Source organism: Hypomesus nipponensis, chromosome 28 (assembly GCF_054491055.1).
Source record: "Hypomesus nipponensis isolate SF chromosome 28, ASM5449105v1, whole genome shotgun sequence".
Taxonomy (NCBI): Eukaryota; Metazoa; Chordata; class Actinopteri; order Osmeriformes; family Osmeridae; genus Hypomesus; species Hypomesus nipponensis.
Window position 1 is genome coordinate 7,978,241 of NC_140388.1, and position 19,306 is coordinate 7,997,546.

A 19,306-nucleotide genomic window follows, 5' to 3' on the forward strand; every position below is an offset into this window, starting at 1 on the left:
AAAATATCCTTCGTCACATAGGTAGTAAACCACACTGTTTATCCTTGATACATGGTCCCAGATCACCTTAGAATGGGGTCTAAACGGAGGCTCCCCACACTCAACCTCTGGAATTCAAATGGGTGATGAGGGTGGTGAGACGTCGAGAAACGACCAAGAACAACAATATTTGAATCGAATAAAAAAAGTTCACCTTGACACAGAAACGTTGTTTCGTTCCACTGCCCACTGGCAGTGCAAACCGAGACGTTTCCCTGTCCCACATTGTGGTACCCAGAGCTACACTGATAGACCACCTCAGAGCCCATGCTGGACCTGTTATCCCACAACATGACTGAGTGAGGGAGGCCTGGGGGGGCACCACAGTCCACCTCTGGGAGGCAAAACACAGGAAATTTGGATCTCCAAAAAGTATTTCAAGTGTTCAATATATAAAAAGGAGACTTCAGATAACATTTTACCTTTGCATGACAATGTTGAATGAGTCCAGTAACCAGTTTCTGCACAAAAGGACACATTGTTTCCTTTCTCACGATAGAATCCATCTTTACAGTAATAGAACACACTGCTGCCCAGATTAGAGCGGCCCCCCCATACCTGCATGGTGTGGGGCAGTGCAGGGGGGTTCCCACATGCAATTTCTAGGAAGAAAAGCAGCACAGTGATACAACACAGAATAGCTTAATAGATCCATTGTAGTTAACAGGATTGGTTGAATTTCTAACTCTGGAACAACCTGTGTATTAAAAAGATCTGCTTTCCTTTCAGTCATGAATACAATGTAATTCCAGTCAATTCCACCATTTCATGTTAAAAGTTTAGGTACATTAGAATACCTTTGCATGATAAGCTTGGCTTAGTCCAGAAACCCCTTTCTGTACAGTGGGACAGATTCACTCCACCTTCAATAAAAAATCCTTTCTTACAGTAGTAGAATACATTGCTTCCCGGGGTGGTTTTGCCATTCCACCTTTGTCCAGTGTGGGGCAGTATAACAGGATCTCCACATGACACCTCTAAGGAAAAATGCATCATGGTAGGACTGACGTATTTTCCCTAAAGTACCTCAAATACTCCGTCGATTACAGTTCAGTAGACTGTGTAGTAATGACAATAGTACATCAGTAAGATGTTTAGGACTTTGAGAAGTACCACGTTTTCTTCATTCATAATTGATTGCTCAAACGTTAATCTGACCATGATCAGTTGGAGCTTGGAATCAAAACAAGATAAGAAAAAACATGAACTTGAAGTGATTTATTTTTACCTTGACATAAAAACGTTGTTTTGTTCCACTGCCCACTGGCAGTGCAAACCGAGACGTTTCCCTGTCCCACATTGTGGTACCCAGAGCTACACTGATACACCACCTCAGAGCCCATGCTGGACCTGTTATCCCACAACATGACTGAGTGAGGGAGGCCTGGGGGGGCACCACAGTCCACCTCTGGGAGGCAAAACAAAGAACACTCCATCTGAAAGCTTTCTCCTTCACAAACAGGCAAACAGCTCGAGAGCAAATTCAGACGTGTGAAGAAATGTTTTGACCATCACAGCTTTCCTCCACATAGCCGTTATGACAAATGAAGTGAAGAAACGAGGTTACCTTCGCAGACCAGACTTGGACCAATCCATTGGCCATCCCCCCCACACACAGAGGTGCCGTCTCCACTCCTCCAGAGGAAGCCCTCCTCGCAGCCAAACCTAGCCACGCTTCCATAGTGTGTTCCCGTGCCGGAGAGCTGCACTGCATCGTTCACAGATGGGGGATCCCCACAGTCGATGACTGAAAGACATTTGTGTCACAGGAAAAGGCTTATAACTGAACAATTTTGTCAAATGTCCAACAATCATTTGTGGCATAGTAAAGTGTTTACTGTGTCATAACTGTTATTCAGGTCTGTTACCTTTGCAGAAGGCCTGGTCTTGGCGTGGGTGAAAGGGCTCGGTTCCATTGTGAACCTTGTATCCAACTTGGCAGTGACAGTTAAACGTCCCCTGCAGGTTCCTGCACTGACCCCCCTCTCCACAGATCCCCGGTATCCTACACTCATCGATGTCTACAGACAGACAGAGAAAGGGTTAAGATCTCAAAACGGGGTCAGTTGAAACACCAACACGGTGACGAATGATTTCAGAAGAATGACCTGGGTGTTTTCATTCATTAAATGAGATAACGTCTTTTAACTCTAAAGACTACAGTATGAAAACCTAGCGAAAGACTCAATGTGTCTCTCACCAAATACACTATAACAGTAAAATATCCATTCAGTCATCTTCAGAAACACAATTGAAACTTGCCCTGGCAGTGAGTGCCATCGTTGGGGATGAAGATGACCAGACTGTTGGAAGGGCTGTAGCCTGCCTGACAGGTACAGTAGTAGCTGCCATAGGTATTGTGGCAGGAAGTGTGCAATCCACATATCTTAGTGGCCCCTGTTTGACATTCATCTTTATCTAAACCAAAGCAAAAGGAAGAAAGGAAACCTGCTTTAACCTGTTTACATGGTAAGTGAGAAGATTGCGTAAGAGATGCGCCTAAGCCTATTCAGGGTACGCACCTTGACAGTAAATTCTGCCGTTTCCGACAAAGCCATACATGCATTTACACATCTTCCCACTGCCATCTGACTTGTCCTCGCAGGTAGCGTTGGCGTGACAAGTGGCACACACATCCCCAATCTGACCGGCCACGTTGAAGTCTACAACCCGATAAATAACAACCGTCAACATCACACCTGTTTTTGGTTCAAGATCTTATCTTTCACCATCAGCGTTCTCGAGAAACATTTTCAACGTGTCCTCTGCACATGAGGCTGGTGCATCACTGTCTAAGAGCTGTGCACGAGTCCACACTCTGGAGTTATTTAGACATGTTTACCTGAAAAGGTGCACAAAAGACAGGCGGCAGTCACAACAGCTGCTCCCCAGCGCTTCATCTCGAGATGCATCGCCCTCCCGCTCTCAAACACAGCGGGAGATGCTCATTTTTATCCCCACCGTTCCTGATTTCCGCTCTGTAGAGGACCCCGGCTTCTGAATGGACTTGATAGCCATGATGATGAGAAAAGGGCGCCAGAGTGATCTGAGGTCACACGGACTTCCAACTGTCTTCTTTTTTGGATGATTCTCTGGGAGCTGGTGGTTTGCGGGCTAGTCTGTCATGTCTTCGTTCCCGCTGTGTTGTTCACATGGGGGATGGTCTTCGTTATGCTCTGGGGTCACTAGTAGAGTGCAGGGGAATTTGCACAGTCATGTGTCAGCTGATAAGAGCTAAATTTGGCCCCTGGAACCTGCTTGAGGTTTAATTTGATGAATGTAAACGGTCATGTCAACAGGGAAGTACAGACAAACTAAAGATAACTCAGTGAGTATGATTACCAAATTCCCATCAGGATTAATGCTAAGTATGAAATAGAAGCAATACAAAATGTCAAACACGTTTTTCTTTTTTAACCCCCAGAAAACAACATACCTTTTCTTGACACCTGTTGTCCACAGTGTTTGACATAAGGTTGTAAGAGCTCCCTGTCAATGCCAATACTTTACATCAAGGTCAGGACCACTTAACACCATCCTTCACCACCGTACAGTGTTCCCAGTGGCTGAAACTGGGTGTTAAGCTGGCATGGTGATGTGTGGGAGGGGGAGATTAGTTTCCTCGGCTTGCTATCTCTCTTTCCACCAGAGCCCTGGGTAGGGGTCTCTCTACCCCAACCAACGAGAGCCCCCACCTTCCACAACCGCCTGCTGCTGTGGGCTGATTAGGGCCAGCCCATCCTTGAAACAACCCAGCAGCACGTCTCAGAGGACACTACCAGAAGTGTCCTATAGGGGGCGGCAATACGGCACAACACTGCAGATGTGACATGGAAGTGACATGGGAGTCTCTGGAACAGATCTCTGATCTCTCCGTTTCCTAGAAATGACTAGGCCCTTCTCTCGTTGATACCATGTGAAGGTGTCAAATAGAAGTTGCTGCTCTGTGTGTCCTGTCTGAGGTCAGATGGCTGAGCGGTTAGGGAGTCAGACTATTAATCAGAAGGTTGTTGGTTTGTGTCAAATGACGTTGTGTCCTTGGGCAAGACACTTCATCCTACTTGCCTCGGGGAGAATGTCCCTGTACTTGCTGTAAGTCGCTCTGGATAAGAGCGTCTGCTAAAATGACTAAATATAAATCTCTGTTTCATTTAAAAAAACGTTTTACATGATTTTTGTCTGATATCCATTCAAGGTAAACTTCATGAAACAACTGAAATGCATTTCACAAAAGGTCCACACCATGCAGGTATGAAAGGTTTATTGGAAATGTAAATCAAGAACATGTATGTTACTACCCATGTAGTCCATCATTTAGATCATGTTGATGTAAGAACACACAAGCACTGTAAAAAAATATATACGTTAAAAAAAGTCCCAACAAAACTTTTGTGGGGCTTTTAACCCAGAGTGTTAATTACTGTTAATATTAGCAAACATAGTCATATTAATTATTTGTTATGTGTTTTCTCACCCACTGAAACCTGGTGATGTGTTCTTGACGTAATTCAAATAATTTGGAGTTCAAGTGATTTATTTACTACATGCATGCACTATATTCACATATACCACTGACACGACTGTGCATTCATACGTGTCACATCTTCTAAACTGCAGCAGACATCACATTCACACAGGTCACACGTGCAAATGAGTGCAGATAAGTGAGAAGAAGGTGTGAGTGTGTCATTTGTGTTTTTGTCAATATGAACCAAAGCCTACACTAAACAATCGAGAGTATCACTATAGAGAAAAGCGGTAAAAAAAAAAAAAAACGTAACATAATTGCCCACCACCCCAGTACTTCCTTAGTACTGTGGTGTTGGCATGGTCACAGTATGGCACAAAAACAACAGCGCTGCTGTTTGGCTGGGGTCTCTGTTTCCGTTACAGGGGAGGTCTGGGGGGGCAGATTCTCCTCCTTGCTCTCGGAGAGCGATCCGCTGGAGGTGGACAGCAGCCGGCCGCACACCAGGTCTGCCGCGTTGCCATCCATGATGGACATGTCCGTCACGGTCTTCTCCCTCAGCGACATGTCGCCGTCGTCGTCGTCGTCGATGAGGACAAACTCCTTGACGTGGACTTCGACTCCCAGAATGCTATGCATCTCCCCCGACTCGTCGCCGGTGTGGGCGTCCACGAAGGTCAAGGTGGAGGTCTCCGTGAGAGTCTCGTGCGCGTCCGTGGAGTTGTCCTCGGCGCCGAAGCAGGTCTCACTGGTCGTGTCACATGTCAGAGTGGATAGAGAGTCCTTTAGACATCTCTGGTCTCTTATGTCTCTTTGGCCCCTGCCGTTCGGGACTCCGTCTGACGGACAGGGCGCTTTCCCTCCGCTGTTGGGGCTGCCGACCTGGCCCAGGGCGTCGGGGCCCTGGGAACGGGTACCGTTCTCCGTGGGGTGGGCACCACCTGGGAACACCTCATATGCGACCCTCTGACAGTCGTCATACACTCTCACTCTGCTCCCCCCGGTCGGGGAAGAGAGGTGGAGGGTGCTCTCTCCCTTCCTGTGTTTCTTCATGTACTTGTCTGTGGCACGCTGGACTGCAGTGGAGAAAGAAACAGGAAGTGTTTGTGATGCACTTCACCTGGAGTGACCAGACCAAGACATATCCATGGATTCTCGTACAAAACATGTTCTGCCTTGGGAAAAACATACCTGCTTGGGCTTTGCAATGATTGTCTTCAGAAACCATGCTTAGTGCTTTTGAATCCACCTGCAGGCAATTTTTGTTTTATTTAATTCAATAGTAGCAGAATTATTTTTATCTGGTTGTCTGCAAAACAATTGTTTCCATGGTTGGGATTTCAAATTGGTTTACTACATTTAAGAATAATAAAAATTGCATATAAAGGAAAAATAAATATAACTGTGAAGTAGTTTGTTCTAATAACAGATAGGATTAATGGTACAAAGAAGAAAGAGGCTTCCAGTTAGATTTGCCCTTTTAAGATAAATAAATTAAGTGAGTACTTTCAAAGTAGCAAAAATAACTATTTCCCAGAGGATAGAAACCCTTTCAAGACAGAGGAACCTGGTGATCTCCATTAAAGTGCAGTAAGCAAGGAATGGAAGGGATAGTTGCTATAAAAGTCTCTCTCTCTCTCTCTCTCTCTCTCTCTCTCTCTCTCTCTCTCTCTCTCTCTCTCTCTCTCTCGCTCTCGCTCTCGCTCTCGCTCTCTCGCTCTCTCTCTGTCACACACACACACACACAGAGCACCTAAGTGACAAAAAACATGGTTCTCCTCAAACCTATACTATCCAAACAAACTCACATACAACATACTGTACATACAAACACATAAGCACACACAAACACACCCACACACAAGCTTTTAGTCAGTGCGGTTCCACCATTCCTCCGGTTTGCGGACTCATAAACACTTGGAATACGTCCCATGGCTTAACGGATTGGCCCTGTTACACTTGACTACATTCTATGCATGACAGAATAGGGGCTCCATAAATGAATAATGACACAAAGATGATGAGTACAAGTACAGGCAACATCCAACATGATCCACACAGGCTGCTGGTGGAGACATCAATAATTCACCCATGATTCAACATAACACCATTTTACCATTATATTGTTCTGGTTTCTAATGAAAAGCACTGTCTTCGTGGAAGGTTCGGACACTGTGAGTTACAATGTCTGAGTCTATGGACTTGACATAGCGTAATCCCGCAAACTTATTTCGCCTCAGCTATTGTGCATGTTTGTTTATTATTAGTCATTATTGTGTATAATACATACGTATATTGAACATTTCAAAGTATAACCATAAATGTATAACAAATTTGGTTTATTCATTCTACGATGTCAAATATATATATATACACTTGTAAAATCAATTGTTTCTTACCTATTGTACCATCTGTAGTCTTGCTTCCATCTCTTTAAAGCATTCCAAAAGTCTGTCACCTGTCTCATCATGATGACCTTGGATGGGACCTAATACAGCTCGTTTAGCAGCTAAAAAGGACAACAGGAAATAAGACATTTAGCACCTGTGTGTCAAGTCAATTTTTCAAAAACAAGTGATCCTCAGATAAGAAGTATTTGCAATGGTAAGACAGGAACAACACAATCAAAAATAAATACATAAAGCAGAGCTACACATTACCAACAAGTCACAGCACCACACTGCATATATAGCTATATAAAACCTACCACGGCCTGAAAATCCAGTTGTGTCTGTACAGGACCCAGACAAGCGGACCAAGTGACACACGCATATTTACCAAATGCAGAGTGAAGGTCCTCCACAGGGCTGGTGAGTCTTCAAAATGACGGCAGGCTCAGATTCAGATCCCATGCCTCAGTCAGTCAGACGACAGACGAGCATCACGGGGCTTGATTGAATTTTCTGTTCTGTGATGTGAGGAGCCGTCTAAGACAGAGCGGCGCTTCTTTCAGGCCGGTTCCCCCCTCGCCCGCCTGCGCTGCCCCCACACCTAGCACTCCTCACACGACACAAAGCCGACACTCTGCTGAAGGGAGGGGCAGTCATGGGATGCTACAATGGCTACACTCACACAACACATTCATCATCACAAGGTCGAAGGATAGGCATTGATGATACCTATTGACAAGACAAAGATGGGAGCTTTCCAAACCGTGTTAGGATAACCATGTTTGTCGTCCCTTAGGGCACGCATCCAAGCCCACATGTTAAAAATTAAAACAAATGTGACTTTGATCTTCCAATCTTCAGACATGCATTTCCGTGACACAAATATGACATAACAGTAACATAAATATAGATTTTCTGGCACATTTAAGGGATCAGCATCTTTTTATTTACTCCTTCCTGTCTACAGCTCATATTAGGAAAACATTTTCCCCACATACATGTAAAGGCTAGCCTTAAAATCTCTTCTCTTTGTTACCCTGGAACCAAATGTTTTGTGATGAATAATACAGGAGATAGACTTTAACATACATGAAGGCAGAGAACTAGAGTATGAAACAGATCAAATATTTAGAAGCCTTCTGTCCCTCTGGGACCAGACCTGCATTAGCAAAAGCTTGGTTTCTGCTCAAATGGATGTGGTTGACTTTGAAAGTGTTGACTTTGTGTTCTGTCACATGTTCAGTAGAAAAAAATCCACAGAGGACATTTACAACTGGACTTGAAAGCAGCATCGGATCTGTTTCCACAAATAAAAATGATGTGTAAAATGTGAATGGTATGAGTGATTGTAAATCACTCTTTCCCCCCCCCGATTACAAAACTAAATATGAAACACCTTATCATGCAAACATTTTCAGCGTTCAACCCCTGCAGATCTGGCCTGTGAGGTGAAGTGGTGCTTCAGCGCTTGTGCTGGGCTGTCTCACTTGGAAGCTTAAATCCTTTCTGGAAGATTGTCTGTCCTCTGGCGTGGTCTCCCAAAACTTAACGACCACCTTTCCAGGGGCTACCAAAGGATTTTTGAACTGGACATTAACAGAGATGGGGGCTCTCAACACTTCAGCTCCTAAGGAATCCAACACAGGAAGAAAGGAACATATTTAGGCACGGGAAAACATCCATCATCATACAAATGGAGTGTCCAACCGCACTCTGTTTCCACTTAAGAACATTAACATTAATTTCCAACATAAGGAAGAGTACCGTTGTGCTTTTCTATTTCCGCCAAACATTTTGACAGCATCCACAGACTGGGAGTTGTGGGGCGTTTGTAGCCCATGAGTCGGGCTGGGATAGTTAGTAACCTATGTGGGGAGTAGTCTGAAAAGGTCCAGATGCACCCTAGTCCTGTGGTCCACGGGACACAAATGTCCCCCCTTTTTGAATCGTCGGAAGCCAAGCAATCAGCTTGAACTGTTAACAGAAAAAAGTGACAGAGAAAGGAGAAAATAGACAAAACAAGTGATTGAGGTTGTCGTTGATGGGAAAAGTGAGTTACGAAGAAAATGCATTGTTATAATTAAACAAAATGACTAAAAAAAGTACTCACATTCCGATAAAGGATGTTTGTTTTTGTCTTTTCCCTGGTTGTGTGAGAGCAGCGTCAGAACACTCTCCCATACAGGCTGGCTGCTACGTGAAATAGCACGGAGGGTGATGTCAACCTCCACCCCTGCATCGACGAGCCGGTATTCAATGACATGAGCCTGCAGTACAAAAGGGCCCTTCTTCAACTCATCTATGGGCTGAAAAGTCTTTATCCTCTGGGACACCCGGAACAGACCTGAGGGAAGAGCGAAAAAATCCTCTGAAAATACTAAAAGGTGGGATATGTAGGCTATAACCTTGTATATAAAATATGAATATTTCACTGTAAACTCATTTATTTGCCTAACAAGTAGGTGTCGCACCTATTGGACTCAACCTGAACCATTCTGCAGATATGACCATGACCACCAGCCTCAGACAGAGGATCTCAGGGAAGCATATTGGGATGTCTCGGTATTCACTGTCTGGGTAGTCCCAACCGTATCCCGCTGCACTGCAGAATCTCCTCAAGACCTTAGTGTCTAGTCTGAAAGACACGCAGTCGGTGTAAGCTCGATATTTGTATGTCATAAACCTTCATTTGCCTGCAGTAGCCTACGTGGGACATCTTTCGAGATTTACTTTAAAATAGAGTGAGGACGGTGTCCTCGCATTACCTGCAGTTTATAATTGTGATGGCAGCTTCACCTTTGACATCACGGGCATGCAAGCGACCCATTTTTTTCCGAAGAGCTTCAACAAAATACTTGACTGACAAATACGCCAAATTTGGGAGTCTCTGACAGTCGAAGACCACATTGGATTTCAGTAGTTGGTGAACGCGATAAATGTGTACATAAAACATATAAAACGCTAAAGAAAGTGGTACCAAAACAAAGTAGCTGTGAAGCCCCATGCTTATGAGCTAATTCTGACACAAATAAGTCATGCTCAAGCGTAAAAACACGTTGCTCTTTGTAGCTAATGTATTGATTTTAGTTTTACCTATAGGGCAAATAATCTCATAGCGTTATTTATAATAGCGATACTTTATAGACTTGTTGAACTTCTACACGGCCATTAGCAAAATATACCTTACTCTACGGAGAGAGTACATGGACAAACATCGGACGAGAATTTCGTACGAGAAGACGCAAGTCGTTTCTAAAACGTTTTATTGCATTTTAAAGGTTTCTGTGGCAAACATAAATTAATTGTCATCACTATGAGACACACGTAAACATAACGTTGATGTAGCAGGCCAGTCAATGAAATTGTTGTAGGAAAACCGTATCCACCACACACATAGAAATATTTTTTATTTCAATAAACTTTCAGGTTTCATATGATTCGGATCATGTCCACCTCTAGGTTTCCACACAGGAAACCAAATGCAAATATAAAACAGGAACCGTTGGATTGCTTTACTGCAGTAGGCTATATTACTCAGGCTATTTATTCTTTGAGACTGGTTTGTGCTCCATCATTAACATTCATTTGAAATCAACTTTTCACTGTGTGTGAGAGCCAGAGAACGAAACAGAGACAGTGGGTTTCTTGCGGTACAGTTGTGAAGACATCCATCAGCTAACATTTTTCTTGGGTCCAACTTCGGTCATCTCTATTCAACCGAAGAGTAGTAATAAAACAATGCAGACAGAATTCACTGCTATCAAGGGTACTGTAAGGGAAGATACGGACGTTATGAGTGTCAGTCAGCAAAATACAACAGTCTTTTGTTCAGAAAGCATTACATTTGTTGCAAGAAATATAGAGCTACACCATTTAAGAGTTAATTAAAGAATATAACTATTGTAGGATACCTCTCATCACAGTCCTGACAGATCGGATAAGGTTCATGAGCTGCACTTTGATTCCTGGTTCATCTCCAAATCCTCCTACACTTTGGTCCACACCCCAACCAACTAGTAAAGGAAACGTAAGAGAGCAGCAAATATCAAGTCATCGGATATGATTATTATTATCACTGGCTGTTCAGCAAGAATGTGAAAGTGTCAACTGGCTAGCTAGGCTACCGTAACTCGTTTAACTAGTTAGCTGGCTATATGCTAACATTAGCTCTACAAACACTGATCTAGCTAAGTAGAGTGCAAAGTTAAAAGAACGTTGAGGATCCGGTTAGCTAGGCTACTTACTTTTACTTAAAAATCTTTCTTCGTGTAAAACGGAGACCGCATTAACACACAAAATCGCTGCCTGGATAAGCGAATATAATGTAAAAGCCATGTTAGTATGTGTCTGCTGTGTTCGCAGGCTGGTTAGATTCTCAAGTAGCTAGCTATTTACACCTGACGTAGCCTAACTGTATGGTAGCCTTGCACGGACAATTTGAACGTGTTTGACTTCTACCAACACTTTCCAGTCAGTATGCGTTACCGTACTTCTGTTCGGGGAGGATGTATTTAAAAACCATTACGTATACATTACACACTCATACTAGTTTGATATGGATCTCTGTGGATTCATTTTGTACTGGACTGGGTGCAATTTGATTTCCAAGTCCCATGCTAAAACAGTAATGCATCTGGACTGCGTAATTTGCCGCGGTTTTTAATCTATGAATAATTCACTCTAGAATGATGAACCAAAAATGATGAACCTTCGGATGTCCACCTGTTGATAGAGTAGATATAGATGACTACTGATCCATTAGAGAGAACATTTAAAGGGGACAACGCTGCACGAGGGATCTGTGTGAGCTAAGGACCACGGGGATGGAGGATTTAGGGGTAAAAACACACACAATGAGAAACATGAAACAAGAAACAGGGTCATCATGAGAATAAAAATCTTTATTAGTGTTTTATGAAGTCTGCATAATATGCCACAGGCCTGAGAAGCTTATGGTCAAGAAAAGAACTGCTCTATACCGCCCTCTACTGGTAAAACAACTGCGACAACTACTGTACTGACTGCTTTGCAAAAGATTACTGTTAAATACACACATACTGTACTACTGTTATGTATATTATGTACGTCTGGTCCACTTCAGATTTGTTAATGTTTTCTCTTCACATTCATATGTAGTAGGCCAAAGATAAATGACTGTAACACTGGACCCATAATACACGGTTCAGTTCCCCAAATCCAAACTCACTAGGTGCACTTACAAAGTACAATCACTAGTGCCGTAAGGTAAACACATTTACATCAATAAAGGAGTAGGGAGAAAACAGATGTTTCAAAAACTTGCAACAGCCACAAAATGACAATAATGGCAGACTGCAAGCTCGTAAGTCTTGATTTACAAACTGTATTTCATAGACAAGAACAAACACAATACACACACTAACATAGAATGTCCCAGTGTGCAGTTCCATTATCTCTGCCTCTATGATGTAAGAAACTGGAATAGAGCCATGTTTCCCTAACATTTGAAAGTCAATGTTGGTTGACCTTTAGTCGCCTACTGAGCACCAAATGGCTTCGAGAAATCAAATGTGTTTTGTAAAGTGAAGAGATGAATGACTTGAAAGTAAGTTCATACAGCATGCCTAAGGAATCAAATAACCATTACAGGAAAGTAAGTAGATCTTATGTTGCAGGCATGTCAACTGTATGTGTACTTTAAATGCACCAGGTTATTTTGAAAAGAAAACTAAAACAGTTCTATGTCACATGGGGGAGTGACTTTCTACCAAGACAAGGGCTTAATTTGGAATTAGATTGAAGATGAACCTTCAATATAACAGGAATGATCCATGCTCTCCATAGATTGCAAGCCAAGTCGTTGAAAAACTGGCGTAGTCTTGAAAAAATTACTTAATTAAAAAGTGAACGACAGAAAAATGTAAGTATATTTATATATAAAAATACATGAGAATACAAAAAAGTAGCAAAAGAAAGGGGATATAGGCTAAAAAATTATATAGAATGAAATTCATTGATACCTTCAAATCTCCAAGTGAAATATCTTCTTTTTTTTTTATGTGTCTCATTGGAAACCTGGACTCACCCAGTGACACGTCCAAAAAACGTTTTACATCTGATAGTCTCTGGTTCCTGCCCAGCACACCTGGGCCTAACCTAGCCCAGAGCTTACGAGCCTGCATACCAGGCCACTTCTTCTGGTGCAAATGAAACATACCTAGAAAATTGAGGAGGGTGCCATATAATGACAAAGAGCTAAAACTTTAAACTACAGCCAGATCGATTTTGCAGTTCTTTAGTTTTTTGTTTGTTTTTTTTATCTTTTTTTTCCCCTAAACATTCCTATATGTCCATTAAGAAGTGTGTCTTATAACGTACACACGTCTGGAATAAGAAAAGGAAATTCTCTAACAAAGGGCAAAGTCAATTATGCAATTCAATCTTAGAAACACAATGTAGTGTTTCCTATAGTGGATAAAGGTGAAAAAGGCAACCATTTCTTGACCAGGCTAACTCTCCCTGACCAAAAAAGACGGATCTAAATTTCCCAGAGAAAAGTAAACTCATGTCCAAAATATGGTAGGGCAAATTCAACCCAAATTAATTTTTGTCTTCAAGCATATTTAACTCATACAACAATTCTCTAATACTGAGAAGCTATTTGTAGATATTTTTGGTATTTCCCCTGTTTTCAACAATTCATTACTGGACTTTTAAAAACCAATATACATTTTATTTGTACCACAAATAGATCTAATATTAAGGATTTTGGGGAAAGCAATTTAACAAGGTGCATGACATACATGGGTAACAAAGTGCCAAATTCTATACTGGAAAGTCTGTCTCATTGAGTGTATGTATATATATATGTGTGTGTGTGTGTGTGTGCGCATCTGTTTAAATTTAAAACAGGGATGTGGAGCCAGGCCACATATACTATGAAGTATGTTACAGAAACTCATTTTGTATTCTTTTTCCTCTCCATGATAGCACTCACAAGTTTAGAATTTCATGATCTTTGCGTGGGTGACGTCTTGGGTCCTTTTCTAGCATTATGACATACTGGAGCAGCGTACGGAAGGGGAACCCATCTGAGTCAGAACTTTATCCAGCCACTGCAGGGGTCCGTTCAAATGCAGTTCGATCCAGCAGGGAGTGCTTGTGACAGTCTGCCGTCTGGGAGGCAAAAGAACAAACTCAAATCAGTCTCAGATCAAGAATACCCCAACTATCTAAACCACGTTTACCACCACTCCTTTAAGGGTTACAGATCATCATTTTGCCGTACAGAACTTGGTCAGGACTTGGTCTTACCTGTATTCAGCCCCCCAGCCTTTGACGAAACTCATGCGGATGGTGCACATCCGAGTGAGCTGGTAGACGGCCTCGAAGCCCTGGTTCACCGACTGGGCGAGCAACGCCGCAAACTCCTGGTTGTTGAAGATCTTCAGGTTACAACCTGAGGGACAAGGAGATGGGAAGACCAAGTCAAGAAGGAGTTTTCACACCAGTGATGAGGTTGCAGACACGGATGCCTAGCCTGGAAACAGCCATCCTTCAGCTGGAGATTTGTTCCCTCTGCCGTCGCATCTTTAAAACAAAACACGCTGGTAACCAGCGTGTGGAAAGATTCAACGAGTATGTGTCCTGTAGTGATGTTGGTGTATATTGTATCTATGCATTGTATCCCTGTGCATATCGACATGTTTATGTGAGGTTCTATAGGCGACAGAGGCACAAGTTTCCTTGAAAAGTGGGCAAGAAAGAATCAATCAGATCAGAGATGATGGAAACTGACTCTTTTTCAATCAAACTTGACAGCGAAACTGTGTCTGTTGGGCTGAACAGGATGATAGAGGCACTTCCTTACCTGGAGGAATTTTGCACACTGTTGCTGGGTGCCACCCATACCGCTGGTTGCAGTTTGGACTCTGAACAAAGATGGCGCTGTCACTTAGACACTCTGCAAACACCTCTCCACCAATATAGTACAGCCGGACTCCTCTTCCTGTGGAAAAGTATACAATGAATACTTTAAAGAGCAACCAGTGTCATTCATATCCCGTTTTACTCTCCAACTTCACTCAAAAAAAGCATTATATGACTAGACTGAACTGAACGTCCATTACCCTCCAACATTATACTTGCTGGGTCCCATGAGCCTGACAGTGAGCATGGCTTACCTATGTGCCTCCTTGTCATCTCCACGGTGGCGTTCCTGTTGACGTTGGACAGCAGGCCCAAGCAAAACCGCTCAGAGTTGGAGGGGTCCGTGAAGCCGTCCACGGTTAGCGAGGGCTGCGAGGCGTGGAAGGTCTCCCCCACGCGCTGGTTGAGCTCGTAGTAGGCTATAGAGCACCAGAACGCTGGCTCAGAGTAGGTCACCGGCTGCAGGTCTGCAGACGCACAGGGGACAGGGTTAGTCTGCCACAAACGCATCATATATCATCTGGTCTCCTGACCCAAGAGCTGGGTTCGTGAAGATCATTCCGGCGACCACAGAACGTGGCTGTCGTGTCATTGGTGTGTGGTTCCGCGTGGCGGATCATCTTACCCATGCTGTGATTGACGGGGGAGAGGGTACTGGGGGACAGTTCGGCAGGAGAACCTGACACGAGGAGAAAAAAAGGACGGGACTCGTTCATGTTTCGAATGACCCGTCGTCGGTAAATGCAGTGCTACCCATGCAATGAGAGCGTGTTACAGTCCTCTCTGGAGGCCGACAAACATGGGTAGGCTCGATGTACCTGTGTCCATACTTTGATTCATCTGCTGGTCGCTCGCTTCGCCATCCTCGCTTATGTAGCCCGGTGGAGGCGTTTCTACAGCACGGAGGAGCGAGGGGAATTAAATGAAAAAATAATATCAATATCAATATTTCGTTCCTATTAAGTGCATCGTCGACATGCTCTTGGTTGTCTGTCAGACCAACCTGGTATGTAATTGTTGGGGGGTTCGATGCCCGCGGGAAAGTTTGTGTTCTCGGGTATGGAATGTGTGTAGTCATCAAGCGGAGGGAGCTCTGTCAGAATCTCAGAGTGTCTTGGCACGAGTACTGGAGGCAAAACTGGAAAAGTGACAGGTCATGAGACGGTGAACCTGGGCCAAAGGACTCCCAGTGTTCATCTTGTCAACAGCTATGACAAAAAGTCACATCAACAGACTTTGCAGAGAGCAATGGAGTTAGAATATCACACACACAGTCTATCACATACACACACAGTCTAACGTACCTGGGGTCTCCACCCTCTGGTAGTGGTAGGGGTTGATGCACACCTCATCCTTCTTAAGATGGAAGGCGTACTCGCAGGCCTCGATGGCGCGCAGCTCGTGGTGGCTGTGCAGATCAGGCCATCGCCACAGCCGGCAGTAGATGACATGAGGAAGACCCTTCTTGTGGGAAACTTGCAGGCGCCCGTCCAGAGATCTGATTGGTGGGCAACGAGGAAGTAGGTGAGGCAACAGAGACAGGAGAAACAGGAAGAGATGCACGAGGGCGGGTATGAAAAAGGAGGATGTGGAGTTGCGAGAGAGGAGCTGAATTTTTTTCCGATGCCCTTCTCACCTCCTTTGGAACAACAACTTTCGACTGAAAGGTTGTTTGTGACACCATACAATAGTCGAAGATATTCACCTGGTTTGGTCAGGGTAGCTGTATAGGCCTGAGGTATCCCACTGCTCTATCGTATTTGATGTACTCAGTCCCCATATTTCAGAGCAATTGCTGTGCACAGAGAAAACAACAAAACAGAAAAAAAACTAATAATAAACATGGGACATGGATCATTCAGAAGTAGCAGTATGGGTAATGTGGGTAACATTAAAAGGCCTCTTTTATTATTAGTCGGTTTGTTAGACATCTAATTGTTTCAGTCGAGGTACTGAAAGGCAGACACTCCAAATAAGAGAAGCCTTTTGACAGAATTAAGAAAAACAACATAAAAATGAAATACATCGATATACTTGAGTACAACAAAACTGGCCTGTGACACAAAGAACATTCTAAACGGCTACAGTTGCATTATATCAAACATTCACAATACCTTAAACTCTTTTAGGGACTGTGTGTCAGAAACAAACTTATCTGGAGACATTCATAAACATAGAAGACGCACAATGGGACAAAAGAAAAGGAGGGGTAACCTTGGAAAAAAAACATTTCCATTTCAACGCCCTCTGAAAGTGGATTCTGTGACACCAATGGACACACACACAAGGAATGATCCAAAAAGGAAACTCAATAAATCAACAAATAAAATGGGGAAATATGACAGATTTGTTGCTGCTGGTATAACAGGCAGCATATAGTATATTTCCATAAATCACAATTTTGATCTCTGAAAGGGGACCAAATCTAAACTGCCTTTAAAAATCACTAGCTCGTCTACTTTTGAATGTCAAAAACGTCCTAATAGGCCTATACTTTACATGCAAACACTAGGACTAAACCACAACAGATTAGATGTTAATTACACAAAGGAAGTCTAAACATCTCATACAGCACTTGTCAGCTCTTCACTGAATAAACAGCATCGTTAAAACACAATTTTCCCAGGAAACATGGTCTGGGACTTCAAGGCTGACTGACTGATAAGGGCAATGTTCTCACACTCCAGACTGTTTTACCTTCTCTCCAGTCATTCGAATGATAATGCATTTTCCTACATGGGATAACAGTCACACTCCATCTACTAATAAAGCTAGCAGCACACCAACTGAAACATAAAAGAGGTAACCTAATTTTGGAGCTCTATTGTTCTGTGTCCATACAGATGTAGGTTTCACAAGTTACGGTGTACACAGTGTGTCCGACTTGCTTGGCGTTAAAACACTTAATAACATGGAGCGCTTCTGACCTCAACGTCGTAATATTCTCTCTGTGGACCCCAGCCTCACGAGTGAGGCTTTGTGACATACCTGGGGATGGTGATGCACTTGGTATTGCAGTTTTGTGTTGTTATGGCCTTCTCCAGCTCATCCAGCTGACTGGTCTTCTTGAGCTTCTTCACCAAGCTCTTCACAGCCTTTTCGCACCACTTCTCCTCCTGCCCGTTCTGCTCTCCTCCCCCTGCTCCCCCTGGCCCACTGGCAGACTTCTTCCACCCGAGCAACCTCTTCACAACAGGAGGGGTGAACGGCAAGATGGAGGACATTTTGGGGGTATAGCGAGGAGACTTTAGAGAACCCAAACAAACACACACGCAGAGGGGACCTGGAGGGGCAGTTTGGCCCTTGCTCTGGTGTGGTCCCTCCTGTTAAACAAGGTTTTACTGGGCTGGTCTTTTACGACGAGATGAGATACCTAGTGGGATAAATTCGAGCATAAAAATTGAGCATTAGCTACCATCATGGAAAACACAAGGTGTATTGCTGTACACACATACACTAAAACAAATATTTTTTACAAGGGTGTTTAAAATTGGTGTTATGAGTTTTCCCCTTTGCCTAACGTTGGTTAACAGTAAGTAGGCAAGCTACCACAACACATCTTCAGAGTAAACAGCAACTTCTAACTATCTAACAACTATTCTAACTTGAACTCGTTATAGTAGTCACCAGCAGCGGCTAGCTAACATATCATTCATGGCTAAGGCCTGTCGGTGTTTATTCATCACGTACACATCTCCAATAATTTCACGTATAACGACTTTTGGTTACTGACACTAACTCTTAAACTAGCTAGAAATATGAGTTACTTCATTTAGGGAGTATGAATAGATCACGACCCACAGCGTGGACGGAAAACATTAGTCGGGTAGCTAGCAAGAAGATGGCTAGTTCATCACCGCTTGCTAGCTAAACCTTTTGTTGTGCCGATGGACCCTGCTGCTGGCGCAACAATTAGCCATTAGATGACGGCCTAGGCCAGCAGCTAGCTACTGTCGCTATCTATCGTACGTTGTGCATGATTGCTAATGCGATTGAACTTAAATTAACCACATCTATCATATCCCATCATTAACTACAACAAAGTAAATGTTGGCAAACTCCGTCAACATTGGCCTGATAGCTAAATGGTTGGACAATATAGTTCGCTAGCTAACTAACAAGTACAACACAAATATGGCTGAGCCTAGCACTGCTAGCCAGCTACCACTAGCTACCGCTAGGCATACACAGCTTGCTTGCTTGCTAACAACACATCTCATAATCAGAAAAGGCATTCGCGTTGCATTACCCCGATTATGAGATTCGCGAGGTCCTCCTTTGGTTAATATGATGCGTGACGGAAAAACTCCTAACACCAAATGACTGATACTGTGTGCCCCCAAAATAAGGGTTGGCAAGTTAAATCGACGAAGAGACTGTTGCCTTTTCTCAAGTTGCTAGCTAGCTGCCTTGGTAGCTAGACCTGAACAAAACACTCTCGAGCAAGCTAGCTCCATCCACAATCTTAATCCCTCCTCTTACCATTTGATTGGTGAAAAGA

General features: G+C 43.4%; 4 protein-coding genes across 5 annotated transcripts; all 4 read right to left on the reverse strand.

The window, feature by feature from the left end:
• Positions 1 to 4,213: 4,213 nt before the first annotated feature.
• Positions 4,214 to 6,988, reverse strand: LOC146219848 (uncharacterized). Its single transcript, XM_084695193.1, has 3 exons — positions 6,907 to 6,988; positions 5,699 to 5,756; positions 4,214 to 5,583 (listed from the first exon to the last, which is right to left on the reverse strand). The coding sequence occupies exons 2-3, from the start codon at positions 5,733 to 5,735 to the stop codon at positions 4,871 to 4,873; spliced, it is 750 nt and encodes a 249-aa protein (XP_084551319.1). The 5' UTR covers positions 5,736 to 5,756; positions 6,907 to 6,988; the 3' UTR covers positions 4,214 to 4,870.
• Positions 6,989 to 8,316: 1,328 nt separating this feature from the next.
• LOC146219849 (uncharacterized) lies at positions 8,317 to 10,076 on the reverse strand. Its single transcript, XM_084695192.1, has 5 exons — positions 9,663 to 10,076; positions 9,369 to 9,532; positions 9,008 to 9,241; positions 8,662 to 8,871; positions 8,317 to 8,524 (listed from the first exon to the last, which is right to left on the reverse strand). Exons 1-5 carry the CDS (start codon positions 9,899 to 9,901, stop codon positions 8,319 to 8,321), a joined length of 1,053 nt encoding a protein of 350 aa, XP_084551318.1. The 5' UTR covers positions 9,902 to 10,076; the 3' UTR covers positions 8,317 to 8,318.
• Positions 10,077 to 10,143: 67 nt separating this feature from the next.
• Positions 10,144 to 11,301, reverse strand: LOC146219850 (immediate early response 3-interacting protein 1). Its single transcript, XM_084695194.1, has 3 exons — positions 11,142 to 11,301; positions 10,809 to 10,910; positions 10,144 to 10,666 (listed from the first exon to the last, which is right to left on the reverse strand). Exons 1-3 carry the CDS (start codon positions 11,230 to 11,232, stop codon positions 10,611 to 10,613), a joined length of 249 nt encoding a protein of 82 aa, XP_084551320.1. The 5' UTR covers positions 11,233 to 11,301; the 3' UTR covers positions 10,144 to 10,610.
• A 476-nt stretch (positions 11,302 to 11,777) lies between these two features.
• Positions 11,778 to 19,233, reverse strand: LOC146219851 (SMAD family member 2). Of its 2 annotated transcripts, none has more exons than XM_084695191.1 (11): positions 19,055 to 19,233; positions 17,794 to 18,178; positions 16,511 to 16,600; positions 16,110 to 16,303; positions 15,809 to 15,943; positions 15,636 to 15,698; positions 15,431 to 15,484; positions 15,060 to 15,272; positions 14,747 to 14,884; positions 14,191 to 14,335; positions 11,778 to 14,052 (listed from the first exon to the last, which is right to left on the reverse strand). In XM_084695191.1, exons 2-11 carry the CDS (start codon positions 18,027 to 18,029, stop codon positions 13,929 to 13,931), a joined length of 1,392 nt encoding a protein of 463 aa, XP_084551317.1. In that variant the 5' UTR covers positions 18,030 to 18,178; positions 19,055 to 19,233; the 3' UTR covers positions 11,778 to 13,928. The 2 variants fall into 2 exon arrangements, with proteins under 2 accessions (XP_084551317.1, XP_084551316.1); XM_084695190.1 differs by having other exon boundaries at positions 15,624 to 15,698.
• Positions 19,234 to 19,306: the final 73 nt, after the last annotated feature.

Bases quoted from the DNA above. Each gene is read 5' to 3' on its own strand.
- LOC146219851 (XM_084695190.1), bottom strand. From the start codon at position 18,029: ATGTCCTCCATCTTGCCGTTCACCCCTCCTGTTGTGAAGAGGTTGCTC. The intron at 16,601-17,793 runs GTATGTCACAAA...CTCTGTGCACAG, and splicing joins AAGTGCATCACCATCCCCAG to CAATTGCTCTGAAATATGGG. The intron at 14,053-14,190 runs GTAAGACCAAGT...TTTGCCTCCCAG, and splicing joins GGCTGGGGGGCTGAATACAG to ACGGCAGACTGTCACAAGCA.
- LOC146219849 (XM_084695192.1), bottom strand. From the start codon at position 9,901: ATGGGGCTTCACAGCTACTTTGTTTTGGTACCACTTTCTTTAGCGTTT. The intron at 9,533-9,662 runs GTAATGCGAGGA...CGTGTCTTTCAG, and splicing joins ATCACAATTATAAACTGCAG to ACTAGACACTAAGGTCTTGA. The intron at 9,242-9,368 runs GTGCGACACCTA...CTCTTCCCTCAG, and splicing joins GTTCAGGTTGAGTCCAATAG to GTCTGTTCCGGGTGTCCCAG.
- LOC146219850 (XM_084695194.1), bottom strand. From the start codon at position 11,232: ATGGCTTTTACATTATATTCGCTTATCCAGGCAGCGATTTTGTGTGTT. The intron at 10,911-11,141 runs GTAAGTAGCCTA...TTCCTTTACTAG, and splicing joins AGAAAGATTTTTAAGTAAAA to TTGGTTGGGGTGTGGACCAA. The intron at 10,667-10,808 runs GTATCCTACAAT...CTTCCCTTACAG, and splicing joins TGTCAGGACTGTGATGAGAG to TACCCTTGATAGCAGTGAAT.
- LOC146219848 (XM_084695193.1), bottom strand. From the start codon at position 5,735: ATGGTTTCTGAAGACAATCATTGCAAAGCCCAAGCAG. The intron at 5,584-5,698 runs GTATGTTTTTCC...TCTCCACTGCAG, and splicing joins TCATTGCAAAGCCCAAGCAG to TCCAGCGTGCCACAGACAAG.